The following is a 22,585-nucleotide window of genomic DNA, read 5'->3' as shown; positions in this document are numbered from 1 at the left end:
CATTCACCAGGAGTCCAAGCAAATAACTTGCCCCGTCAGATGAGGCTGCAAATGGGCACGGTGGTCACTTGGGGAAGGGACTCACTAGGGCAGGGAGCCCTGCCTTGCTTCTGTACCCCACTCCCCACTTTCCTGATGGGGAGAAAGGCAGGTGAGGATGAGGTCAAGGCCCTCTTAGCTCAAAGCCAGGAAGTTGTGACCTGAAGCCCCCCAAACAACCCCCCAGCCAGAGTGTGACTGCTCCTTCCTCCCTCTCCCCAATGAGGCCAGAAAGGGCCTGAGAACCCAGGGGCCTCCGCCCTGACTCACTTCCTCCCCAGAGACTGGGGGGTTGGGGGGGTGGGGAAGACAGGAGCTCAATGCCAGGTAAGTGACAGGGACCAAAATAGAGACAGAGGTGCAGCATCTTTAATAGAGGCTGTCTTCGCCCACAGACCCCAGAGGGCAAGAGGCAGGTTTGAACCCATTCCCATTCTTCTGACGCAGAGAGTAAAAAAACAAAACAAAAAAACCCCCAAATGATCTTTCTTGTCAACCTAACTCAACTCCCAGAGACGACACCTCCCCCTGGTAAGGTCACAGACAGAAGAGAAACCTGGCCCGTGACTGAGAAAATAAGTTTATTTCGTTTGGGGGTGCAGGCAGGTCTCCAGTCTCAGAACTTCTGGAACTGCTTCTTGGTGCCTGCAGCCTTGGTGACCTTGAGCACGTTGAAGCGCACGGTCTTGCTCAGGGGCCGGCACTCACCCACTGTGACGATGTCGCCGATCTGGACGTCTCTGTGGGCAGGGGCAGCATCAGTGGTGTGCTGGGGGAGGAGGGGCACTGGAGGCTGCCCCAAGCAGCCCCCAGGGGAGCGACTCCTACGCGGTCACCAGGCCAAGGCACCAACCAAGCTCCAAGGTCCAGTTCCGGCTGTGCCCTTGTTGGTAAGCGCCAGCTCTGTGCAAGGCACTGGGTTTGGTGTGGGATAGCAGACGCCCTGACCCTTCCAGGGACCTCTTCGGGGCAGATCTCTAAGTGCCACCTCCAGTTTACAGAGAACTGGAGGCTCCCAAGGATCTCTCACACCAGCCTCCTGTCCCCCAGTTACCCAGGGTGTCCCTGTAAGTACCCATGTCAGGTCCCAAGTCACTAGGACTTGATGCAGCCGGCCCCCTCCCCTGTGGCTGAACGGGAGGCTGGCCCGGGCTGCCAGGACCCACTGTGCTCACCTGAAGCAGGGAGACAGGTGCACTGACATGTTCTTGTGGCGCTTCTCGAAGCGGTTGTATTTTCGGATGTAGTGGAGGTAGTCTCGGCGGATGACTATGGTCCTCTGCATCTTCATCTTGGTCACAACACCTTGTGGGAGGGGACAGATCGTAGGTCAGGCTCCCTGGAAAAGGGAGCCACCAGCAGCCCAGGGCACGCAGGGAGCTGCTGAGCGGGGTTCTCCAGAAACTGCGTTTCTGGCATCAGTTCTGCCAAGTGGCTTTCTCAGCAGTGCCTGTGGCAGGCATCGGAAGACCATCGTGAAAACAGACATCACCTGCCAGGGCTCCAGGAAGCAGGAGTCTTAAGTGTCCCTAGCCCCAGAAAGCAGAACCCAGGCCCCCAGGCAGCCCCACTTACCAGACAAGATGCGCCCTCGGATGGAGACATTACCAGTAAAGGGGCATTTCTTGTCAATGTAGGTGCCCTCAATGGCCTGAAAGGAAAAGAAGAGAAATAAGGCTCAAACAGGTAGTTCCTGAAAAGAGGGGGGGGTGTGCCCCAGAGAAAAACTACAATTCCCAGCAGCCCTTGGAGCAGACACTCTGATGTGGGCAGGGCTACAAGAGCTTGGACACACGTGCGGAGGCAAGAGTCTCCTTTTTTCTTCTGAGGATCCCCGTACCTCCTTGGGAGTCTTGAAGCCCAGACCGATGTTCTTGTAGTATCGCGGTAGCTTCTCTTTGCCAGTTTCTCCAAGCAGGACCCTCTTCTTATTTTGAAAGATGGTGGGCTGCTTTTGGTAGGCACGCTCCGTCTGCAGGGACGAGGAAACTGGTGAGCCTGGAGCAGGCCGCCGCCGGGTTTGGAAAGCTTCCCAGAAACCCCCAGGTCCCATCCTCTGCAACGCTGGCCTCCGAGACCCACTACCCCAGAAATACCTCCCAAAACGCTCTTACCTCCAATTTACCCCCAATTCAATTCACCTCCAATTCAAATTCAATGCTAAGTCTCAGGTTATTTCAATACTTATGCTCTAAAACACTTCCCGTCGCCTGGACAGTTCACTCCTTACAGCTCAGAGACACAGAATCATCGCTCAAACACCCCAGACATCTTTCAGCAAGGATTATTCCCCAAAACACAAACACATCCACTCAGGATTCACTTTTTACATAATATATACGATTTCCGAGTGCGGAGACTCCAGGATTTAAGAGGCACTAATCTAGGTAACGCAGACACGCGCCGTCTGCCCGAATTCACCCCCGGGAAATCGAGGGCGCCTGAAATTAACCCCCAAACTGGGGCGCGGGGTCCCGTTCTCCAAGACACGCCCCCGAAGCCTGGAAAAGGCCCGGTCGTCACGGTGCGGGGCCTCTGCTTATACCTGAATGTCCGCCATCTTCGCGGCCGCCTAAAAAAAAGGAAGCCGCGGTAACGTCCGGGTTTCCTTATCGACTGCGCAGGGGCTAGAGAGGAAGTGACGAAACAGGATAGACGGGACAGCACAATTAGGGGCGGTGCCTTGGGCACAATTCTGACTTACGGAGGGCTCTAACCAAGCACGTGATTGGCAAACCGCACGGACGCCGCCATGATGGCAGAAGACAGAGGGGCGAGAAGCGGTGAATATTGTCTCGCGATAGTTCAGACATCAATGCGCCGGGCATGCTAGTTCACCCTAGAGAGTCGGGTCCAGCATTCAGCCCTCTACGTTATCGCGAGAGTTAGAGGGAGGCGGTCCTGTTTCTACGGGCCGTAACGTCACGTGGGCATTGAGGACCGCGTGGCGGTGTCCGTACAGATTTCAAACAGGGTGCGGTAGCTGCCATCTTTCTGCGGGGTGCGAGACTGTGAAATCTTAGGGCCCCTCGCCGCGTCGCCGCCGTCTTTGTGAGGGGCGGGGCCTGCCCAGGAGCTTTTTGAATGAAGTTCAGTGAAAGTTGTTTTATCTGTTCCATTTTATCCCCAGACAATGGAGTAGTGGAAACAAAAAACAAGCAAAAAACCCTCTGCTGGTTCTCAGTCTGTAACCGCGGGGCGAAATAGAACTTTCAGCTATAATGTAAATGTCTGCTCCTATTCTGAGCAACACCGTAGCCGCTGAGAACCTGTATTTTTAACTTTAGTTTTATTAGATTTAAAATTTCGTAACCTCACGGAGCTAACGTCTACCGCGTCGGGTAGTGCAGAGTATATGAAATATAAATGCTACAAACTAACTAAGTTATTTGAAAGTTTAATTAACGTTCTTCTACACTTCATAGCTTTGTGAATTTTGAGTAATACATTTTTTATTGTGGTGTTTCCGTTTTTGTGGGGAGGATAGCATTAACGGGGCTTTTCACGTCTTTTTAAAGAACCTTCTGTACTAGCTCTGTATGGATATTTTTGAAGAACAAAGTAATTTCTGGAATTTTTGAACGACTTGGAAAGGATTTATGATATTAGATTTTTTTTTTAAGTCGGGACCACAGTTGTCTACAATGTATGCCAACCTATGAGAAAAAAAGAAAGCCTGGAAGAAAACATGTACCTCAGTGGTTCATATATCCAGGAGGGGGGATTAGGTGTGATTTCCTCTCTGGGTTTTAAAATGCTCGATATTTTGCAAATTGTTCAGAGCAACTGATAAGATTTCCATGATAAGGGAAAAAAATACTGCTTCAGTTTGAAAGGGTGGGGCAATTTAGAGCTGTTTAGGTTCTTCGCTTGTTAATCACAGCTCATAGTAGTAAAAGTCTACATTTTCATCAAAGACATTTCTCCTCAGGCCTCTATGGCTCTCCCTTTCCTTCCTGTAGTACACTTTTTTGTTTCATTTGTATTCCATTTTATTTATTTAATGGATGGATTTTTTTTGGAACTGCATTGTCAATAGCCTTGGTGTCCAATAACAAACTTCAGCCAACTGTGGTTATTACCTTTTTTATTTTTTAGATTTTATTTATTTTCAGAGAGAGAGGGAGGGAGGGAGGAAGAGGGAGAGAAACAACAATGTGCAAGAGATACTTGGATCGATTGCTTCTTGCACGACCTGGCTTGTAACCCAGGCATGTGCCCTGACTGGGAATCAAACTGGTGACCTTTTGCTTCGCAGGTCCACACTCAGTCCACTGAGCCACACCAGCCAGGGCATCATCTTTCTTAATGGTGTCTGTCTTTCAAGGTTTTGTTCTTATAAAGCCAGATTTATCTTTTTTATATCTATGAAGTTTATTTTTTTATTTAATTGTTGTTCAAGTAGTTTTCTGTCTTTTACTTCCTTCCCAGCCCCCGATCCCAGATTTATCTTTTTAACGGATCATGCTTTCGTTGGGATTCTTGTGTGCGCTGTTTTAACACACTGTTTTGACAAATTTCAGAATTCATCCGTATGTCTTTAGTTTCAGGAGCCCCAGGAAGGGTGGGAGTGCAGTACCAGGATGAGGAAACCTCAGCCATCGGCATCTTGGACATTTTGGAAAGGTTAAGCATGATAGAATGGCATGGTGTGGAGGTTATAATTTGCCTGTGAACTACCTCAATTTGCTCCCTGGGGTCTAAGATCAGGCACTTGAATATTGAACTGAGTCAGAAAAGTATTTGTAAATATTGCATGCCAATCCCCAGGGCACTGTGAATCCAGCTTCTTTTCTGGGACGGATGTGCCTACCTCTTCCAAAGCAGAGGGCTATGCGGAATTCTGGGTCTTGCACCTATTAGGTGACTGCATCTAACCTCATCAGTGATGTGAGGACAGGCTCTGGTAGATGTGACCAAGGGGACCTGAAGGGATCGCTGCCTGCTGATATTTACCCTTTCTGGGACTCACGCAGGCAGATCTGTCATGTCTGGCTTTGTCTGCGATAAACTATGCGGTTTCATATCCCACCACTAGTGCCTAACCGCCACTTGCAAAACGTTTGCCTTTCTTTTAAACCCTCACCTGAGGGTATGTTCATTATCTCAGAGGGGAGAAACATTATCAGTTGCCTCCTGTGGGTGCTCCAGGGATCAAGCTGCAAAACTTCTGGTGTATTGGAAGACCTGCTGGCGGGTTGGAGCCCCATCCCTTTACACAAAACACAGCCCCCTGGTGTGGCAGAGTAAACAGACCCTCATGGGAGTGGGAATGGCTTAGACGACTGGCAACTGCATACTTTGCAGCTGCCATTAGGACAGCTATGTCAAGTGGGTGACACCAGCCACCACAGGCCACAGTGGCCATTGAGGAACACACAGCCTTCTCAAGGAAACTGTGGGCAGGTAAATTTCTCCCAAGGTTCACTCCCCCACCCATTCAACCGCTCACCCAGACAGGCTCCAGCTAGATGGTTTGATTAAGCGCCCTTTTGTTGCCAAGGGCCTACCTCCACTGCAGACACACACCGAAAGACACCAGATTTCTTTAAAAATAATTTATTCACGTGTGATCACAAGGTACAGGAGCGTGCAAGGGCGACGCCTGTGACTCTGAGGCTGCGCATCTCTAAGTGCCCTCGGCCAACACCGAGTTCGTCCAGTTCCCGTGCGCGCTCACACCCTACCGGCTGCAGGGCCTGGGGTCTGACCATGTGGGGAGTTCTGGAGTTTTCCAGCTCATCTTTAACTACTGAGAGGGAACTAGCTGTTCCAAGGGTTGGTTTCCCAGAACTCCTGTGAATGAGTAGGTCACAGGCAAACTATGCTGCACAGCTTTTAGAGGCACATCTGCTTTTTAAAGGCGTTTCTTAAACAGCAGTGACTATGGCCCCTTCTGTGCTCCCAGCCTTCTAAGGCCCAGGGTGCCCCAGGCCCCAGAACAGCCCCTGGGGGTCCCCCACATCCTAGGGCGGCGATGGAGGAAGGGCAGGCCAGGCCAAGCATGAGGAATCAACAGTCAATTTTATTGGGCTCAGACTAGGAGTCCGTGGGTCTTGAGGACCTCTGTGTATGTGTCAATTTTCTTCTCCAAGTTCTTTTCGGCCTGTTTCCGTAGCCTCTGTGGGGTTAGAAGGACAGATCCTGGTAAGCGGCCCTGCCGGGGGTCCCCATTGTCCCAGGGACACAGACCCATTGCCACCTCCAGGCTGGGCCTTAAGCCGAGCCCTCTGGGGGCAAGTAAGACCACTGCCCAGGGGTGTGGTGGCCCTGCACCCCCAGCCTGCCCTCACCATGAGCTGCTTCTTCTTCCGGTAATGGATCTTGGCCTTCTCCTTCCTCTTCTCCTCCAGAGTGGCTGTCACTGCCTGGTACTTCCAGCCGACCTCATGGGCCAGGCGCCCCAGGTAGGCAAACTGGGGGTGGAGGGGGAGAAATGAAGTTGTACAGAACTGAGTGCCTGGGTTGGGGAAAGGAGTTGACGCCCTCCTCTCAAAGAATCCTGGAAATTTAACAACCCCATTTTCCTCACTGAGCTCAAATCAGAAGACACCCCCGCAAGGGGCTCTGTGTTTCTCCTGGCATCAGCCAAGCCATTGGCATTATCGGCAGCGCCCACAGTGGCATCCGCAGACCATCGTGAGAAAAAGCCATCATCTGCCAGTCTTGGGGACTTCAACTTCACCCCCCAGTGGGACCCCCATGTTAGCCCGCTCACTGTAACCTGGACTCACCTTCCGTGTGGGCTTCAGGCGCACCACCTTGAGGGCCGCAGGGACCACCATTCGCTTTTTCTGTTAGAGAAGAAGAGGGGCTTAGGGACCTGGAGTGAGGGGCAGACAGGGGAGAAGGCTGGCTGGGGCGGGCGTCTCAGCCAAGGCTGTTCTCACGAGGGTCAAACAATGTAGGTAACCATGGATCATCACGGACCCCGTCAGGCTCAGGGTGCAGCAGAGGGGTTTGGTCCAGCCTACCTTGTCATAGGGTGGCGGGATCCCATCGAACACCTTGAGGCGGTCCAAGGCAGCCTGGCCTCGCTTGGTCTTGTGGGGCAGCATGCCTGTGTGGAGAGGGGCAGCGACCTCACTCGGAGGGGCTCAGGAAGAACCCCACAAAGACAGACAGACAGGTGGCCTCAGATGGTAGTGCATGTGGAGTCATCTCACGGTTGGGAAACTCGAACTTGAGTGGGAGAAGTCCTCATCACTGGCCACCCACTACCTCCACCCGCAGTCCCCAGGCCCAGCTTACCTCGCACGGTACGCCAAAAGATGCGGCTGGGGGCTCGAAAGTGGTAAGGGCCACGCGATGGGTTGGTGTTCATCCGCTTACGGAGGAAGGCCAGGTACTTCACTGAGGAGAGGGGCGAGCATGAGGCTTTGGAGCCTTTGGGTAAACACTAGCCTCTTCCGACACACGGCACACTCCCAGGGCCTACTCCAAGACGCAAGGCAGCACCTCCACACATCTGTCTGAGCCCCTCACAGGTCAACCCTCTGGCCCAGCTCCCATGCCCCAACTTACACTTGTTTCTGTAGAAGTTGCCAGAAATGTTGATGCCCTCACAGCGCACCACCACCACCTTCCGGCCTAGAGGGGGAGGAAGAAAGTGAGGCAGTCTGGGCGGCACAGCACAGGAAGCCCCCCAAGGGCTCTTCCTACACCTGACTGCCGCCCGCCCACCCACCCAGCTGCTGCCGAGGAAGGGGAAGGGCAAGGAGCTGCCCACAATGCCAAGGGCCCAGCTGGGCAGCTTCTTGCCCCGGGCCACAGAGCAGTAACTAGAAGAGCTGGGTTCACGCTTAAATCAACTACTAGCCCAACAGAAAGAACAAAATTGACCCTAGCCCCCAACCCCAGGTGAGGGAGTGGCTGGCAGGTCTCAGAGCGGTGCATGGGGTTGATCTCATGGCCTTGAGACTCAAACGAAAGATGGTGATTGTTGCTCATCACTGACCTCCGATTGGAGCTCCCGTCTGGGAAGCTGTGGGCAGATGGCAGACTTACCCAGCAGCACCTGCTTGGCCACGATGGCCGCTAGGCGGCCCAGGAGATGACCTCGGCCATCGAGCACCAGGACCTGTCAAAGACAAGAGGACTCAGCGTCCCCCAGGGCTTTCCAATCCCCCACCCCAGGCAACCATGGCTTTCTAATCCTTTGTTTCACCTTATTCCCCAGGGAATAAGGTGAAATTCCTCCTCTAGCCAGGTACCAAACCTCGGAACTAGGACCCAAGGCTCACTTTACAGACGAGGCCAAAAAAGCAAATGGTTGACTCCTGATTTCAATGAACGGGGTAAGGGCTCCTCTCACATCTCGGCTGCGTGAAGGGCAGAATTTTTATGCCCAGATTATAGCTTCTTCATCAAGAGTCAAGTCCCCACTCTTATCGAGTGCTGGTTATATATGCTGTGACTGTTGGGAGGCAGAAAGGTACAGCGTCTAAAGCCAGACTTCCTGACAATGGGACTTGGGGCAAAGCTCTGCAGTTCTCCATGCTTCCAACTTCCTCTCCTGGAAGATGAGGATAACAGTATCTGCCTCAGAAACGTTGTTATCGTCTTAAGTTACAGGACATACAATCCACACTGTGCCAGGCACAGTTACTGTGGGGACATGGTCCGATAACCCTACCACTTGGCTTTCCTTCCTCAACAGCACCCCCACTGCATGAGGTCCACAAAGACCCCTGCCTCCGTCCTGGAGTCTTCCCTCAAATAAACTGATGGTGCCTTCCTTAAAGGCCAACTGTTTAAGGACAAAGGATGTCCCTGGGCTGTGGAGCCTTTTGTCAGTCTTGTACGCCCAGGAGCGACAGAACTTTAAAGCATCCATCAAACCCCAGGCAAAGAATAATTTGTTCCCAAATGCTGCATAGGCAGGAGCTCTTTCGACCCACTGCTAATTATTTCGTACCCAAACTCCCAGAGAAGCAGGAGAAGCCTGATTACTACTCCAGGAGAGCAGAACAAAGCTGCTTTGGGCAGGGTGAGAATACCCTCCATTTTGGCCAATCCTTGGCTTCCACGTGCTTCCCTGTCGCTGGAATATTGGGTCCAATTCAGCCAAGGGCCAGCCCAAACCAAAGCAGACAAGGCCTAGTTTTTAAAATTGCCCTTCCTGGACTGAGAGTCCGCATCGTCGCTTCGCGGGGAAGAACCAAGCCGCCTTTACCCAGCCTTGGGCACAAAGTCACAATTGTCATCTCTTATTTACACGTTACCCAAATTTCTCAACCCTCGGCCTCTTCCTTTTGCTCAACTACCGAGCTGAAGTCCCACTACACACGTAGGAAGGGAAAATGGGGCCAGCCCCGTTCCAGCTTCAAACCCATCCAGTCCCGCGCCACGCTGGCCCGCGCAGAACCCCACCTGCCCCTCCGCCATCTTCGGCAGCCGCCTGGGAAAGGAGGAAATCTTGGCGCAGGGTTTCTTATCCCTTGTAACAGGGGCGGAGGACGGGACGTCACTTGAACCACGTGAACCGCATTCTGTCACCTCATTGGCCAAAGTGTCGTGCGTGTGCGTATCTAGGTCCCACTGGAAGGCGGGTCGTCTTCCGATTGTCCAATCCAGGAATCGTTCCCCCACGGTCCTCGGCCGCCATGATTGTGCGGGGCGAGAGGTCACGTGGGTTGGGAGGGGGCTCTGCTGCGGCTGGGGTTGTCCGGCCTCGGCCGCCATATTTTGGAGGGACTGTTAATCTCCCTCCTGCAGAATGCGCGACTCGGTGGGGAAGCGCCTAAACCCCCTCAAGCGACAGCAGGCTTTCAGGCACGTGGTGGCCCGCCGGCCGTGTCAGGTGCCTCCTACGGGGTCCCGCAGTGCTACCCGGGTCAGACAGAGCGTGTTTCATCCTGTCCTGAGGCTGTGTCCCATGTGCCCTTCTCCATTGAGAAGGTTCTGGGCTGGTTCCGACTCGGGCCTCAGCGTTGCCCCGTACTTGTCCCTGGGCCCCCAGAGGCCTCGGAAAACAGGTAGTGAACGAAACACTGCATTAACGGGGAACACCAAGACTCCAACCCACCTACAGACAGGCCCGACCAGAACTGGTAGAAAAAGATGATTTATATACAGTTTCCTGGGGACAAGGGCTATGTACAGAGGGCAGCGGGTGGGGCGGGGGCCGGCGCCGGCGGCTGCTGTTCCCTCCATCCTGGGGAGATAGTGGCAGGGGCAGCGCTGCCGAGGAAGGGACCAGTCTCTAGCTGACTCGCTCCGAGTCCCGGCTCTGTGTCCTCTGGCAGGTGACTCCTCTCTCGGGGCCTCAGTGTCCTCTGTAAAATGGGATGATAGATGTGTCTGTCTCCCTGGGCTGTGGGAGGGGGGACCGTGGGCAGAGGAAGAGGGAAGCAGCAAGTTAAGGGCCTTCACAGACTTGGTACCCAGGACAAGTCCAAGCCCAGCCAGCCCTCGAGTTAGGATTCCCTGGTCATAAACGTGGTAGGTCTGAGCTCTCCAGCACAGCCTCGATCGCGGCCGCGAGAGAAAGCCGAGCCCCCTAGCCATGGCCAGGGCACTCGAGCTTTACATTTTATCTGATTTTAACATCCTAGTATGGCTATTAGGAGAGTGGGAAAACAGGTGGCCGGCGACGAGCTGGAAAGAAAACGTCTGGATGTATATTACTTTTCAAGATAAATGTGTCGCCCTGGCCGGGTGTTCAGTTGGTGGGAGTGTAATCCCTCACACCAAAAGGTTTTGGGTTCAGCCTGAGTTGGGGTGCGTACAGGAGGCAACCGACTGATGTTTCCCTCTCACATCGCTGTTCCTCCCTCTCTGAAGTCAGCAAATGTATCCTCAGGTGAGCATTACAAAAAGAAAGAGGAATTGTAATACTGTTCCGAAACAAGTGCCGACCTGAAGAAATCATTAAATTTAGAAGCTGCTTCTCGGTCCAGTTATTGGAAAACTGTGTGTGTTTGAAACCACTTGAGCAGGCGAGTCTGCTTTTGCTAACGTGTATGTCATGAAATCTCCGTGCTGATGTGGCATTTGTGATAAAAACATACTGTCTGCATTGAGATGTGCTACGACGGTAGCAGGCGCACTGGACTCTGAACTTGGTATGGAAAAAGGGTGTAAAATATACCGTGAGTAGTTTTTAAAGACTTTATTTATTTTTTAGAGAGAGAGGAAGGGAGAGAAAGATCAGTGCGTGGTTGCCTCTTGCGTGCCCCCTACCGGGGACCCGGCCAGCAACACAGGTGTGTGCCCAGACTGGGAATGGAACTGACGACCCTCTGATTCCCAGGCTGGCACTCAGTCCACTGAGCCACACCAGCCAGGGCTAATAGTTTTTTTTTTTTAAATATTGACTATGCCCTGGCCAGATGGCTTCAGTTGGTTGGGCATCATCCTGTACACCAAATGTTTGTGGGTTTGATCCCTGGTTGGGGCACACAGGGGAGGCAACCAATTGATGTTTCCCTTTCACATCCATGCTTTATTTCTCTCTCTTTCCGTAAAATCAATAAACATCCTCATCCTTGGAGGGGATTTTAAAAAGTATATTGATTACATGTGGAAATATTTTGGATACAGAGGGCGAAATAAAATATTTAAGGTAACCTGCCTTGGCCAGTGTGGCTCAGCAGACTGAGCACCAACCTGGGGACCAAAGGGTTGCGGGTTCGATCCCAGTCAGGGTACAGGCCTGGGTTGTGGGCCAGGTCCACAGTAGGGGGCGTGTGCGGAGCAACCACGCATTGATGTTTTTCTCCCTATCTTCCTCCCCTTCTCTCTAAAAGTAAATAAATAAAATCTTTTCCCAAAAAAGTACCTGTTTCTTTTAACTTTTTCTTGAATGTGGCTATTAGAAAATTTAAAGTCATGTGTGGCTGGCGTTCTGTTTCCATTGGACCACACTGCTCTGGGGGCTTCGCGTGTGCCCCTTCCCTTCACCTCCGCACAGCTCGCGGTAGACAGACTAGTGTTAGTCCTTCGTACAGGTAAGGAAACCGAGGGAGAAGGAGAAAAGGCCCAGATGCCAGAACCAGGGAGCCCAGAGTCAAACCTCAGCTCTGCTGCTCACGAGCGGTGCGACTTCTGGCAAAATATTTACCTCTCTGTGCCTTGGTTTCAGCCTCAGCGAAATGGGAATAATGATGACACCCGCCTCTCAGTGAAGTGAGTGAATCTGTGGGAAGCCCAGGCACGAGGCCTGTGTGTGTCCCTGAGGCACTGATGTGGAAGCGATTACTGCAAAATGGTTCCGGTTAGATCCCTTTGGACCCTTCCGGAACCCAGGGGAGGCTCCCTTCCTGCCTCCCACCCACCTGCCTCCGTCCCCCACACCCGGCCCCAGGTTCTCTCCTCGGGCACACTTGTCCCATGTCTCGCAGCTGCCCTGGGCAGGCCGTCCTGGCTTCCTTGCCTGGATTTTCTTGTGGCATTTTTCAAACCCTGACTCGTACTGACCCCAGACTGGCCAGAGTCACTGGAACACCCTGAGCGTTTTTCACACCTGGAGGGCTTTGAACAGGTGGTCCCCTCCCCATGCTCCAGGAAGCCACTGTCCCCAGGCTTGCAGGATCCTGCATCCAAATATCTCCCTGGTCCACAGGTCCCCACTGAGTTCACGGACTTTCCCTAATCTCTCTCCTTGCCCAGGTTCCCCACTGTAGACCCAGTCACGGGGCCAGACCCAGGGTGGTCTGTGCCACCCCCCAAGCCTGTCACTCCCCAGCCCTGTCCCTCCTGACCCCTGACTCTGCCCTTCCCTTTCCTCCATCCCCTTGGCTCAGCCCTCGCCCTCTCTCCCTGGGCCCTCACCCAACCTCCTGTTTGGCCTCCAGTCTCTCTCTTCCAGTCTGTCCCCATCATGGCCCCAGAGGGGACTTCCTGCATCCGGAGCTGACCAGCCTCCCAAGCACAAAGTCCAGGGTCCTCACTCTGGGGAAGACTCAGCAATGGGCCAGTGCTCCTGGGGACTGGAGGTGGGGCCACCCACAGCCCCCGGGGGTCAGCCGCCCCTCAGCCCTCACCAGCCCCTGCTGGCTCACCTGCTCCCCAGGGTAGGGTGTCCTCCACCTTCTCCTTCTCCAGTGCAGGCACCAGACAGCGGCCACCAGCAGGAGGGCCAGGGGCAGCAGCAGCAGGAGTAGCAGAGGGGCCTGAGCAGCTGGCAGGTCTGTGGCCTCCAAGGCCTTGGGACTCCTGGAGGGCAGCAGGGTGGAGGAGTCTGCGGGGTGACCGAGGAGAAGGGTCAGGCCGGGCAAAGGCCTCTCTGGTGCCAGCTGTGTGGCCTCTGCTGGGCCACTGGCCTCCCTGTGCCTGTCTCCTGATCCGTGCAGCGGGGGCAATTCTTGTGCCTGAGTCCTAAGGTTGTCACAAAGTAAACGAGTGCATATACAGAAAGAGCTAGGGACAGTGTCTGACACACAGACAGGTCACATATTAATGGACGAATGTTATAATGGAACAAATGTTTCTAGTGCTTCTGGGTGGTTTTGTTTATTCTGCCTCTTGCCCTAATAGTCTGTGAGGTGCATGTGGGTGACAGGCTCTGTCTTTTTTTAAAGTTAGACAATTTTTTTTAAAGATTTTATTTGTTTTTTATTTTTTAGAGAGGAAGGGAGGGAGATAGACAGAGAGAGAGAGAGAAACATCAATGTGCGGTTGCTGGGGGTTATGGCCTGCAACCCAGGCATGTACCCTGGCTGGGAATCGAACCTGGGACACTTTGGTTCCCAGTCCGCGCTCAATCCACTGAGCTACGCCAGCCAGGAAGTTAGACAATTTTTTAAAAAATTTTTGATTTTTAGGGAAAGAGGGAGGGAGCGGGGGGAGAGAGAGAGATCAAACCCACAAGCTTGGCAATGGAGACAACACTTTAGCCAATTGAGCTACCCGGCCAGGTAAGAGAAAAAATTTTTTTTTTGCCCTGACTGGTGTGGCTCAACAGACAGAATGCCAGCCTGCAAACCGAAGGGTCACCGATTCCATTCCCAGTCAGGGCACATGCCTGGGTTTCGGGCCAGGCCCCCAGTAGGGGGCGTGCGAGAGGCAACCACACATTGATGTTTCTCTCCTCTTTCTCCCTTTCTTCCCCTCTCTAAAAATAAATAAAATGTTTTTAAAAAATGAAAGAAAAAAGTAGGAAATACTTAAACAAATGTGGGTGAGAAAGATTGGAAATGCGGGAAGAAATGGAGAAAAATCTACTTGGGATGAGAGTTTTTAAAAAATATCCCTCTCAGAACCTGACAGATCTAGGGGACACACTTGACAAGGACAGAAAGACTCCAAATAACACCATGACAAGGTGGAGAGAATATAAAAACCTCGAATAACTGTCCCTGTTCCCAGGCCCAATTATAACAGGGGAGTCCGGCAGGACACACAGCAATCTCCCTCTCAGTTTAGGAGGGCCACCCTGAGTTCAGGGCTGGCTCCTAAAGGCACAAGAGGGCAGCCCTGACTGGTGTGGCTCAGTAGATTGAGCACTGGGCTGCGAACCAAAGGGTTGCTGGTTCAATTCCCAGTCAGGGCTAGGGGGCTGTGTGAGAGGCAACCACACATTGATGTTTCTCTCCCTCTCTCCTTCCCTTCCTCTCTCTCTCTCTAAAATAAATACGGCATTTTTCGGACTATAAGATGCATTCCCCCCAAATTTGGGGGGGAAGGGGTGTGTCTTATAGTCCGAATGTAGTGTACCTGGCTCGCTGTGGGCGGGGGGTGGCAGCCTATGTTATTTATGTTATTAAATATTTTAACCACATTTTTTGCTTCAAAGTTTTTTTTCCTATTTTCCTCTCAAACCTAGGTGCGTCTTATGGTCCAGTGTGTCTTACAGTCCGAAATAATCAGTTAATAAAATATTTTTTAAAAAGTCATGAGGGGACAATAAAAAAACTTGAATAAGAGTGAATTTACCTTTTTTCTCTTTAAGTTTTAAAAAATGGCTACTAGGAAGTTTACACATAAACATGCCACTCTGCATAGGCTGTGTGTCTGCAGCCTGGGGCTGCTTTAGAGACACAGGCAGGGATCCCTGGCCCTTCTCAGAGATGGGTAAACTGAGGCCCAGAAAGGGACACGAACTTGGGGGAACATGCCCCCAGCCCTGCAGCCCACAGGAGTGGAGTGGGGGGGAGGCAGGGGGTAGGGGCAGTGTCTGAGACACTCTGTGCAGAGGGGTGCGAGGCTGTGAGGGCGGGAGGGGTGGCTGGGTGGGCTGGGAGCCTTTACCCGGCTGACACCTCAGCTCCAGGCAGCCGGAGAAATTCCAGCGGGTGATCCAGGGCTTCAGGGCCACCAGCTGCTCGGAGGTGTCCTGCAGGAGGTGGGAGATGTTGGTCTGGACGTAGCGAAGACAGCTGGGGATGGGCTGGGGGCAGGGGAGGGAGACGTCACCACCGCATCAGTCCTTGCCTCTCCTGAGGCCAAGGGCCTTCCCTGCCCAGCCGCTGGCCTGGGTCTCAGAGGGAGAGTTCAGACCAACCCTTCCCCTTAACAACCAGGTCCCCCTGGTTGCTAAGGGGAAGCATCCTTAGCAACACCCAGCAACAGGATGGGGGAGGCCCCTCCATGGGGTATTTAGATCCCCTCCTTCTGGTTGCTAGGGGAGAGTACCTCTTAGCAACACCCCGCAACAGGGCCTGAGGAATAAACTCAGCATCGGTGGCCTAGACCCAGACACAGAGACACAGAGACACACCAAAGACACAGAGATGTGTCATTGCCCAGCACGCAGCGGCCGGTGAGTGTACGGCCCCAGCTCCACCTCCCTTGAGTTGCTCCGCTCAAAAGCAATCTCCATACAGGAACAAGTATAGAGGACACATGGACAAAAACTAGGGAGGGAGGTGGGGAGGGCTGGGCAAGGATGGGAATAAAAGACAGAAAACTGTACTTGAACAATTAAAATTAAAAGTTAAAAATAAAGGCAATCTCCAGTAAGGCCGAGCCTCGTTTCCCATTTCCTAGAAAGGCATCTCACTGCCCTCACTTGCCCCCCAAGTTCAGGGCTGACCTGGAGGGCACATGAGGTGACAAAGTATATCTCGGTATTGACATCCTCCAGCAGCTGTTGCATCTGGGACCCAGCCACTGTCTTGAGCCGTTCCATGCAGCGCTGGGCCAGGACCAGGCGCCAGAAGGCCCCGCAGAGCTTGTCCTGGAGAGAGACAGCCAGAGCCCTGGGTCCCTCCGGCAGAGGGGCTGGGGGTCTCAGGGGAGAGGGGCGGGGGCCTGGTCCCCTGAGGGACGGAGCCTCTCGAGTCCCTTCTTTACGCCCCTCCCCGCCCCTCCCGTCTGGCACTCACGTCGTGCAGGTTAGCGGCCACAGTGACGGGGTAATCTTCCAGCAGGTAGTCAGACTGCGGGAGAGAACGGGTTCAGGTTGCGCTGAAGGCAGAAGGAAAGAGACCTACGGGGAGCGAGAGACCCAGGGAGCCGCGGACACAGAGAGCAGAGCGGGTGGGAACGCAGATCAGCGACAGAACGGCCAGCTCAGCTGGGCCAGCTGGGAGGGTGGAGCGGGGCGCTCACCAGCTTGCGGATGGTGTCGGCGAAGGTGGAGGAGATGGGGCTGTGGGGGAAGGTGCAGTCTGGGGTCCCGCAGAGGCCCGGGCTCAGCAGCAACAGTAGCAGCAGGGGGGTCTGTGGGGAAGGGTGCCTCTGTTGGCTCCGCTCGGCTCCCCGAGGCTCCCCCAGCCGCCAGCCCCTCTTCCCCTCTCTCCTTTCCCTCAGTTCAGGTTGTCACCTCAATCTGGCTCACAGCTGCCCACCTCTGACCTCTGGCCCTGTCTTTCTCTTCGCTTCTGCCCCACACAGTCCAGTCCTCAGCCCCCTTTGCCCCCGCCCCCACACCTGGCCCTGTGATCTCCCTCCCTGCACCCTCTGCCCTGCATCTTTGCTCTGCCCACCCCTCCGCCCCTCCCTGCTCCTCTCTCCCATTTCTCCTTCCAGCTGGGTCCCCTCTGCCCCATCCATACTCACCTCCCTCTGGTTCTTCTCCCGCCCCAGTCTTCCCCCACCTGCTCATCTCCCCACCTCTGTCTGCCGCTCCAAACCCTGCCCATCTCCCTGCACCCCTGTCCACCTTCCATCTACCCCTGCCCATCTCCCTACACCCCTGTCCACCTTCCCTGCACCCCTGCCCATCTCCCTACACTCCTGTCCACCTTCCCTGCACCCCTGTCCACTTTCCCTGCACCCCTGTCCACTTTCCCCGCACCCCCACCCATCTCCCTCCACCACTATCCACCTTCCCTCCACCTCTCTGCATGTCCCCACCTGTCTGCCCATCAGGACACAGCCCCCTGTCCCCCACCTTGTCCCTCTGGTATACGCACAGCTGGGCTCCAGGCTGGTGCCAACACTGTCATCTCCGCCGGAGGCCCCTCATGCCTGTAGCCAGATCTTGGAAGGGACAGAAGAGCAGGTCTCGGTCCCCCACACCCCAGCCCTTTCCTCGCCCGCCCCTTCACCTCCCCGCCCCTCCCTCGGCGCCTTGATGTGGCTAAGTTTCCGCCTCCTTCCCCGTCGGGTTTCCTGCGAGCGCTCCAGTTACAGTGAGAACTCATCTCCCCTTCTAAGAACCCTGACGTCCGATCCCTGGAACCCTCCCCAGGGACCCGACCCCCTCTCCTCCTCCCTCAGCCCCAGGAGGGGCACCCCCGCCCTGCCCCTGGGGGACCCAGAGCCCATGTCTTCTCCCTCACCAGGCTTGCCCAGGCTGGGTGTGGAAGGGGACAGGCCTGGTGACACCAGGAGAGCGAAAGTGAAAGAAAATTTTGGAGGGGGGTATTGAATTGGGGTGGCTCTGTCTGAAGCCAGGGGCGCCACCTGGTGGTGGCAGGTGGCAGCTCATGCCCCAAAGGGTTCTGGCCCAGGGGGCTGAGTTGAGGGAGGGTGCCTGCTCCCCGGAGGGACAGATTGAAGAGTTGGGTCTGGAACTCAGATCCAGCTCCAACTAGAACCAAGGCACAAGGGGGCAGGGAGGAGGTCTCCCTGAGCCTTCACCTTCGCCTCGAACCTCAACTCTCCCCGCGCCCCATCTTCTGCATTGTGATGCTGGGGCCCACAGCCTTGGTGAGGGCTCAAGACTCTTGGCCTCGCACTGCCCACACAGTTCAGTCTGTCAGCAAATTTCTTGGTTGGTTGTCAAAGTGCATCCAGAGTCCATCCAATCACTTGTCCAATCACTTACCACCACCACCACCATTGCCCGGGGGTCTGCCACTGCCACCTCCCACCCGAATATCACTGTGGCCCCCTCTCCAGGCCTCAGCCCTCACTGCCACCCCCCTTACCCCCACTTCCGTCAGTTCCCGTACAGACCTAAATCAGTGCGCATTCTCCCTCTGCTTCCTGCCACTCAAGTGAAAGGACCAAGTCCTCACTGTGGCCCACACAGACCTCCCGGTTCCCTCCCAGCCTCAGCCCTCAACCTCTGCCTGGTGGCCTGGGACGGCACACTCCTGCCCCAGGGCCTTTGCACTCACCGGCAGACCCCTCAGTCTGAATGCTCTCCCCCCAGACATCCACGTGGCTTCTCCCCGTCTCATTCCCCGGCCTTTGCACAAACACACAGGCAAAGCCTTCCTCTGTTATCCCTTTTTGAGTTGCACCCCCACTTTGCTCTTTCCTGCATCACTTACCACCTGACACACCGTGCACTTCACTTATCGTCTGCCTTGGTGGCGGCCCCCACCGGGACGTCAGCTCCGGGCCGAGGCCGGTGTCTGTTTACCCTGCTGGGCCTCCAGCACCTTCAATTGTACCTGAACCAGAGCACGTGCTCAGTCGATATTTGTTAAATAAGCGTGTGGATCCCGGCCTCTTTCCTTGTTCATTATTGTATGAAAGAGAAGGCATCTGGTGTTCGTCTCAGTTTCCTGGGAGACAACCGCTAAGTCGCTGGGCATTTCCCAGATGAGTGATGGGAGTGTCTTTGTTATTCACAAGTGTCCCCGCTGACCTCACCTGAGCTTTATGTTAACCAGAGGACTGGAGATGGGGGGCGTGGCTGGTCAACCCAGAAAGACTAATCCCAAGGTTAGAGTTGGCGCTTGGAGACACAGGATATCAGCGTAACCTGCCAATCTCCCACCTCCCACCTGGGGGCAGGGGGGTGGGGTGAGGCGGGGGAGGGAGAAGATGGAGGGGTACTGCACATTGATCTCCACCTCCACCTTTGTGGGCACAGGGCTTTGTCCTCTTCTGTGTCCTGTGTGACGCTCGTCATTAGATTTAGTGCCCGTTTGAATGACCCACGATGATCCTCTCTCAAGATCTTCAACTGCATTTTATCTGCCCAGAGTGTTTTTCCAAATAAGGTCACCCATGCAGGTTCCAGGGGTGAGGATGTGGACATACCCTTTGGGGATCACTATGCAACCCACTACAGCCCCCCCAAAGCCATTGCCCACCTCTGGGCCTTTGCCCATGCTGCTCCCTCTGCCTGGGATGCTCTCTGCCACGTGTGTGTGACTTTATGAACTTGAGCAAAACCGGTAACTGCTGGGAAGCCAGATCTCAGAGGCTCCTCGCCACTTTTCTCACCTAATCAGACCCCCGTTGTGCGTCCAGACTCAAGGCCACCACTAGTCATCAGGGCAATGCCAGTCAAGGCCAGTGACAAGTCAGGGCACGCCTGTTAGAACGGCCCCCATGAACATAGCAGACGAGAGACCAGTGCTGGGGAGGATGCGGGGGAGAGAACGGGACCCCTTGTGCCCTGTTAGTGGGACTGTAAGTCGGTGCAGCCACTGTGGAAACAGTGTGGAGGTTTCTGAAAAAATAAAAAGTAGAATCACCTTATGATAGCGATTCCAGCACTGGGTATATCGTAATCTGGCGTGTATTATGGGTGCTGTTTTGCCCAGATTTCTTGGGGAAAATAAGGGTGTGCATTATACATAGGTATAATGATTCCATGCCATAGATATAATAACAGGAGTAATGATCCGTGTGTACAATGTGCATGAAAATATGGGTGCACATTATATGTGGTAAAATACAGCATATCCAGAGGAAATGAAACCAGCATCCTTTTCTCTAAGACTTTATTTACTTATTTCTAGAGCAGGGAAGGGAGGGAGAGAAACACCAATGTGTGGTTGCTTCTCACATACCCACTACCGGGGACCTGGCCCTGCAACCCAGGCATGTGCTGTGACTGGGAATTGAACCAGCAACCCTGTGGTTCATAGGCCAGCACTCAATCTGCTGAGCTACACCAGCCAGGGCTAAAACCAGTCTCTTAAACCTGTACTCCCATGTCCATTGGCAGCCTTATTCACAGGAGCCAAGACGTGGAGACCACCTGTGACCCACCCGCAGGTGAACGGAGAAAGCGCTGAAACGGGAGCTCTGCAGAGTGGCAGCAACGTAGCCAATGAGGTGCGTCTGAAGTGCAATGACTGCTCATTGAGGAGAAAAAAGAAGGGAAGTCATATATATAATAGAGTATTATTCAGCCACAATATGTTGCAAATGAGTCAGCCATCTGCAACAGTCTGGGGGACCTGGAGGACCTTAGGCTGGGGGGCCGGGCCAGAGGAAGACAAACACTGTTCCATCTCACCGGCAGCCTCTGAAGAAGTCCCACTCATCCCACTGAAGAGAAGCTTGGCTGCCGGGGTTGCAGGTGAGGGGAAACGGGGGACAGGAGTGTGGGGCAAAGGATACACACTCCATGGCGAAGATGAGTAAGTACTGGGGATGCGATGCATGTACAGTGTGGTAAGTACAGTTAACAATACTATATTCTGTGTTGCGTGCTTGAAAATTGCTAAGAGAACAGATTTTATGTGTTCTCACCACACACGGGAAGATAATTATGTGAGCTGACCGGTGTGTCAATGAACTTGATGGTGATAACCATTTCATAATGTGTATGCATATGAAATCGTTTTGTGCACCTTAAGAAATTGTGTTGTTGCCCTGGCTGGTGTGGCTCAGTGGATTGAGCCTGTGAACCAAAGGGTTGCTGGTTCGATTCCCAGTCAGGGCACATGCCTGGGTTGTGGGCCAGGTCCCTGGTTGGGGGCCGTGCAAAAGGCAACCACACATTTGATGTTTCTCTCCCTCTCTTTCTTCCCTCCTTTCCCTCCCTCTACATGTTGTACAACAGAACTATATACAGCTTTATCTGTCAGCCATACCCTAATAAAGCTGGGAAAAAAAATCCTCAATGAAGATGGCACCTTCCTTGGGAAGATTCCTTCCACCTCTGTGTCGCACCCTCCCCCCCTCCACAGGTTGGGTAGGGTGCCTTCTCTGGGCTCCCACAATGCCTCGAGCTTCCTCTATTATTATAGTACATAGCACCTTAGCTTTTATCTGTCTTTCAACCAGAGCTGGACCTACCTCTCTTCTGCTCACAGACCCTCTATGGCTCCCTAGTGCCCTTGGGACAGATTCCCAGCCCCTGCTGACACCCTGACTTTAGTTCGGTGAAACCCATTTCAGACTTCTGACTTCCTGAACTGAAAGACAGTACCCTTGTGTGGTGTTACTTAAGCTGCTAACTTTGTGGTAACTTGTTACAGCAGCGACAGGAAATGGATACACCTTTCACCCACAAGAACTTCAGCTCCACGAGGCCAGGTTGTCTTGCTCAAGGCTGTCTCCCCAGCACCTAGAGCTAGAGCCTCCTCACTCACAGTAGGCAGCTCAATAGATACTTGTTGATTGACAGGATGGCTGCTTGGACAAGGAGCACCCACCCTCTGGGCTGACATGATTGGCCCAGAAGTGAAACCTGACCCAGGCTGACCAATCAGATCCCACCTCCTGGGGCTGTGGCGCAAAGCATGGTTAGTGGTCTGGGCTGGTGGTCCATGGACCTGCCCGCAGTTAGCGGAGTCTGGTTAGGATCAGAATTAATAGCAAGGACACTGCGGCAGTCCATGGAATCTGGGGAGTTGTCAAGTCACAGATGGTAATGAGAGCTGTCCAGGGACTTTCCTCCGACTCTTGCATTCCTGTGTGTCTTCTGTCCAAACATCCACCTCCTGGGACCGGTAATTTACTCGTCCCAGGAGAAGGTGCCCTTTTCCTTTCCCAGGAAAGGAGCCTCTTTGGCTCCAAGGTCTAATCAACCACTAATAGCCGGCACTCATTAAGCGCGTCCTGTGTACAGCTCACTGAGTCAACCCAACAGGCAGTAACTACCAGCCCGGTTCTGCAAATAAGGAAAGGGGGGCTCAGAGCGGCCCAGGAGCTTTCCTGAAGTCACACGCCACGAAGATTTGGAGGAAGCAGATAGGCAGATACGGGTCCTGAGAGACTGCGTGGCCCACGGAAAGCACGTGCCCTGGCTCAGTGCTCGCACTCAGGTTCCCAGGAGCCGGGGCGCGCAGATGCGCATCTCGTCCTGTTTTCTTTTCTCGAAGGTGTCTCTGCAGACTTCCAAGAAATTTCCGTTTATCCTAAACTAGTGTAAGGTGTTTTTTTTTCTTTGCATCAAAAAGAATTCCAGCCTTGGCTGGTGTGGCTCTGTAGATTGAGTACCAGCCTGTGCACCAAAGGGTCGCTGGTTCATTTCCCAGTCAGGGCACATCCCCGGGTGCAGGCTGGGTCCCCTAGTTAG

General features: G+C 53.9%; 3 protein-coding genes, 5 non-coding genes and 1 pseudogene across 16 annotated transcripts; 1 reads left to right on the top strand and 8 right to left on the bottom strand.

Annotated features, from left to right (window-relative positions):
- Positions 1–603: 603 nt before the first annotated feature.
- RPS11 (ribosomal protein S11) lies at positions 604–2,697 on the bottom strand. The gene is made up of 5 exons (XM_045856362.1): positions 2,585–2,697; positions 1,880–2,011; positions 1,615–1,690; positions 1,215–1,344; positions 604–779 (listed from the first exon to the last, which is right to left on the bottom strand). The coding sequence occupies exons 1-5, from the start codon at positions 2,597–2,599 to the stop codon at positions 656–658; spliced, it is 477 nt and encodes a 158-aa protein (XP_045712318.1). The 5' UTR covers positions 2,600–2,697; the 3' UTR covers positions 604–655.
- Positions 1,449–1,536, bottom strand: LOC123830359. The gene has a single exon (XR_006787745.1). It is a non-coding gene; the product is annotated as a small nucleolar RNA SNORD35 (small nucleolar RNA).
- A 2,885-nt stretch (positions 2,698–5,582) lies between the features above and the next one.
- Positions 5,583–9,500, bottom strand: RPL13A (ribosomal protein L13a). 2 transcript variants are annotated; one of them, XM_045856479.1, is made up of 9 exons: positions 9,412–9,429; positions 8,283–8,554; positions 8,047–8,119; positions 7,564–7,629; positions 7,291–7,392; positions 7,014–7,099; positions 6,774–6,833; positions 6,333–6,455; positions 5,583–6,160 (listed from the first exon to the last, which is right to left on the bottom strand). In XM_045856479.1, exons 5-9 carry the CDS (start codon positions 7,361–7,363, stop codon positions 6,074–6,076), a joined length of 429 nt encoding a protein of 142 aa, XP_045712435.1. In that variant the 5' UTR covers positions 7,364–7,392; positions 7,564–7,629; positions 8,047–8,119; positions 8,283–8,554; positions 9,412–9,429; the 3' UTR covers positions 5,583–6,073. The 2 variants fall into 2 exon arrangements, with proteins under 2 accessions (XP_045712435.1, XP_045712434.1); XM_045856478.1 differs by lacking the exon at positions 8,283–8,554 and having other exon boundaries at positions 9,412–9,500.
- On the bottom strand, positions 6,615–6,701 carry LOC123830358. Its single transcript, XR_006787744.1, has one exon. It is a non-coding gene; the product is annotated as a small nucleolar RNA SNORD35 (small nucleolar RNA).
- Positions 6,903–6,972, bottom strand: LOC123830369. Its single transcript, XR_006787754.1, has one exon. It is a non-coding gene; the product is annotated as a small nucleolar RNA SNORD34 (small nucleolar RNA).
- Positions 7,169–7,253, bottom strand: LOC123830366. Its single transcript, XR_006787752.1, has one exon. It is a non-coding gene; the product is annotated as a small nucleolar RNA Z195/SNORD33/SNORD32 family (small nucleolar RNA).
- Positions 7,916–7,999, bottom strand: LOC123830367. Its single transcript, XR_006787753.1, has one exon. It is a non-coding gene; the product is annotated as a small nucleolar RNA Z195/SNORD33/SNORD32 family (small nucleolar RNA).
- A 263-nt stretch (positions 9,501–9,763) lies between the features above and the next one.
- On the bottom strand, positions 9,764–17,762 carry FLT3LG (fms related receptor tyrosine kinase 3 ligand). Of its 8 annotated transcripts, none has more exons than XM_045856371.1 (8): positions 17,709–17,762; positions 17,340–17,406; positions 16,534–16,644; positions 16,308–16,361; positions 16,016–16,159; positions 15,232–15,370; positions 13,044–13,197; positions 9,764–10,354 (listed from the first exon to the last, which is right to left on the bottom strand). In XM_045856371.1, exons 2-8 carry the CDS (start codon positions 17,370–17,372, stop codon positions 9,892–9,894), a joined length of 1,098 nt encoding a protein of 365 aa, XP_045712327.1. In that variant the 5' UTR covers positions 17,373–17,406; positions 17,709–17,762; the 3' UTR covers positions 9,764–9,891. The 8 variants fall into 8 exon arrangements, with proteins under 8 accessions (XP_045712327.1, XP_045712328.1, XP_045712330.1 ...); XM_045856372.1 differs by having other exon boundaries at positions 15,232–15,316; positions 17,709–17,757; XM_045856374.1 differs by having other exon boundaries at positions 17,318–17,406; positions 17,709–17,750.
- Positions 14,334–14,456, top strand: LOC123830361 (annotated as a pseudogene).
- Positions 17,763–22,585: the final 4,823 nt, after the last annotated feature.

Source organism: Phyllostomus hastatus, unplaced genomic scaffold (assembly GCF_019186645.2).
Source record: "Phyllostomus hastatus isolate PE091 unplaced genomic scaffold, TTU_PhHast_1.1 phas_scaffold_1224, whole genome shotgun sequence".
Lineage (NCBI taxonomy): Eukaryota > Metazoa > Chordata > Mammalia > Chiroptera > Phyllostomidae > Phyllostomus > Phyllostomus hastatus.
The sequence above is the reverse complement of the archived record's forward strand: the minus strand, read 5'-3'. Positions and strand labels throughout refer to the sequence as shown.

Bases quoted from the DNA above. Each gene is read 5' to 3' on its own strand.
- RPS11 (XM_045856362.1), bottom strand. The intron at 1,691-1,879 runs GTACGGGGATCC...TTTTCCTTTCAG, and splicing joins GCTTCAAGACTCCCAAGGAG to GCCATTGAGGGCACCTACAT. The intron at 780-1,214 runs GTGAGCACAGTG...CCCTGCCCACAG, and splicing joins CACCTGTCTCCCTGCTTCAG to AGACGTCCAGATCGGCGACA.
- RPL13A (XM_045856478.1), bottom strand. The intron at 6,834-7,013 runs GTAGGCTGGACC...CTTCTCTAACAG, and splicing joins TCCCGCCACCCTATGACAAG to AAAAAGCGAATGGTGGTCCC. The intron at 6,161-6,332 runs GTGAGGGCAGGC...CTAACCCCACAG, and splicing joins GGAAGAAGAAGCAGCTCATG to AGGCTACGGAAACAGGCCGA.
- FLT3LG (XM_045856371.1), bottom strand. From the start codon at position 17,372: ATGACAGTGTTGGCACCAGCCTGGAGCCCAGCT. The intron at 16,160-16,307 runs GTGAGTGCCAGA...GTCTCTCTCCAG, and splicing joins TGGCCGCTAACCTGCACGAC to GACAAGCTCTGCGGGGCCTT. The intron at 15,371-16,015 runs GTCAGCCCTGAA...CCCTGCCCCCAG, and splicing joins TCACCTCATGTGCCCTCCAG to CCCATCCCCAGCTGTCTTCG.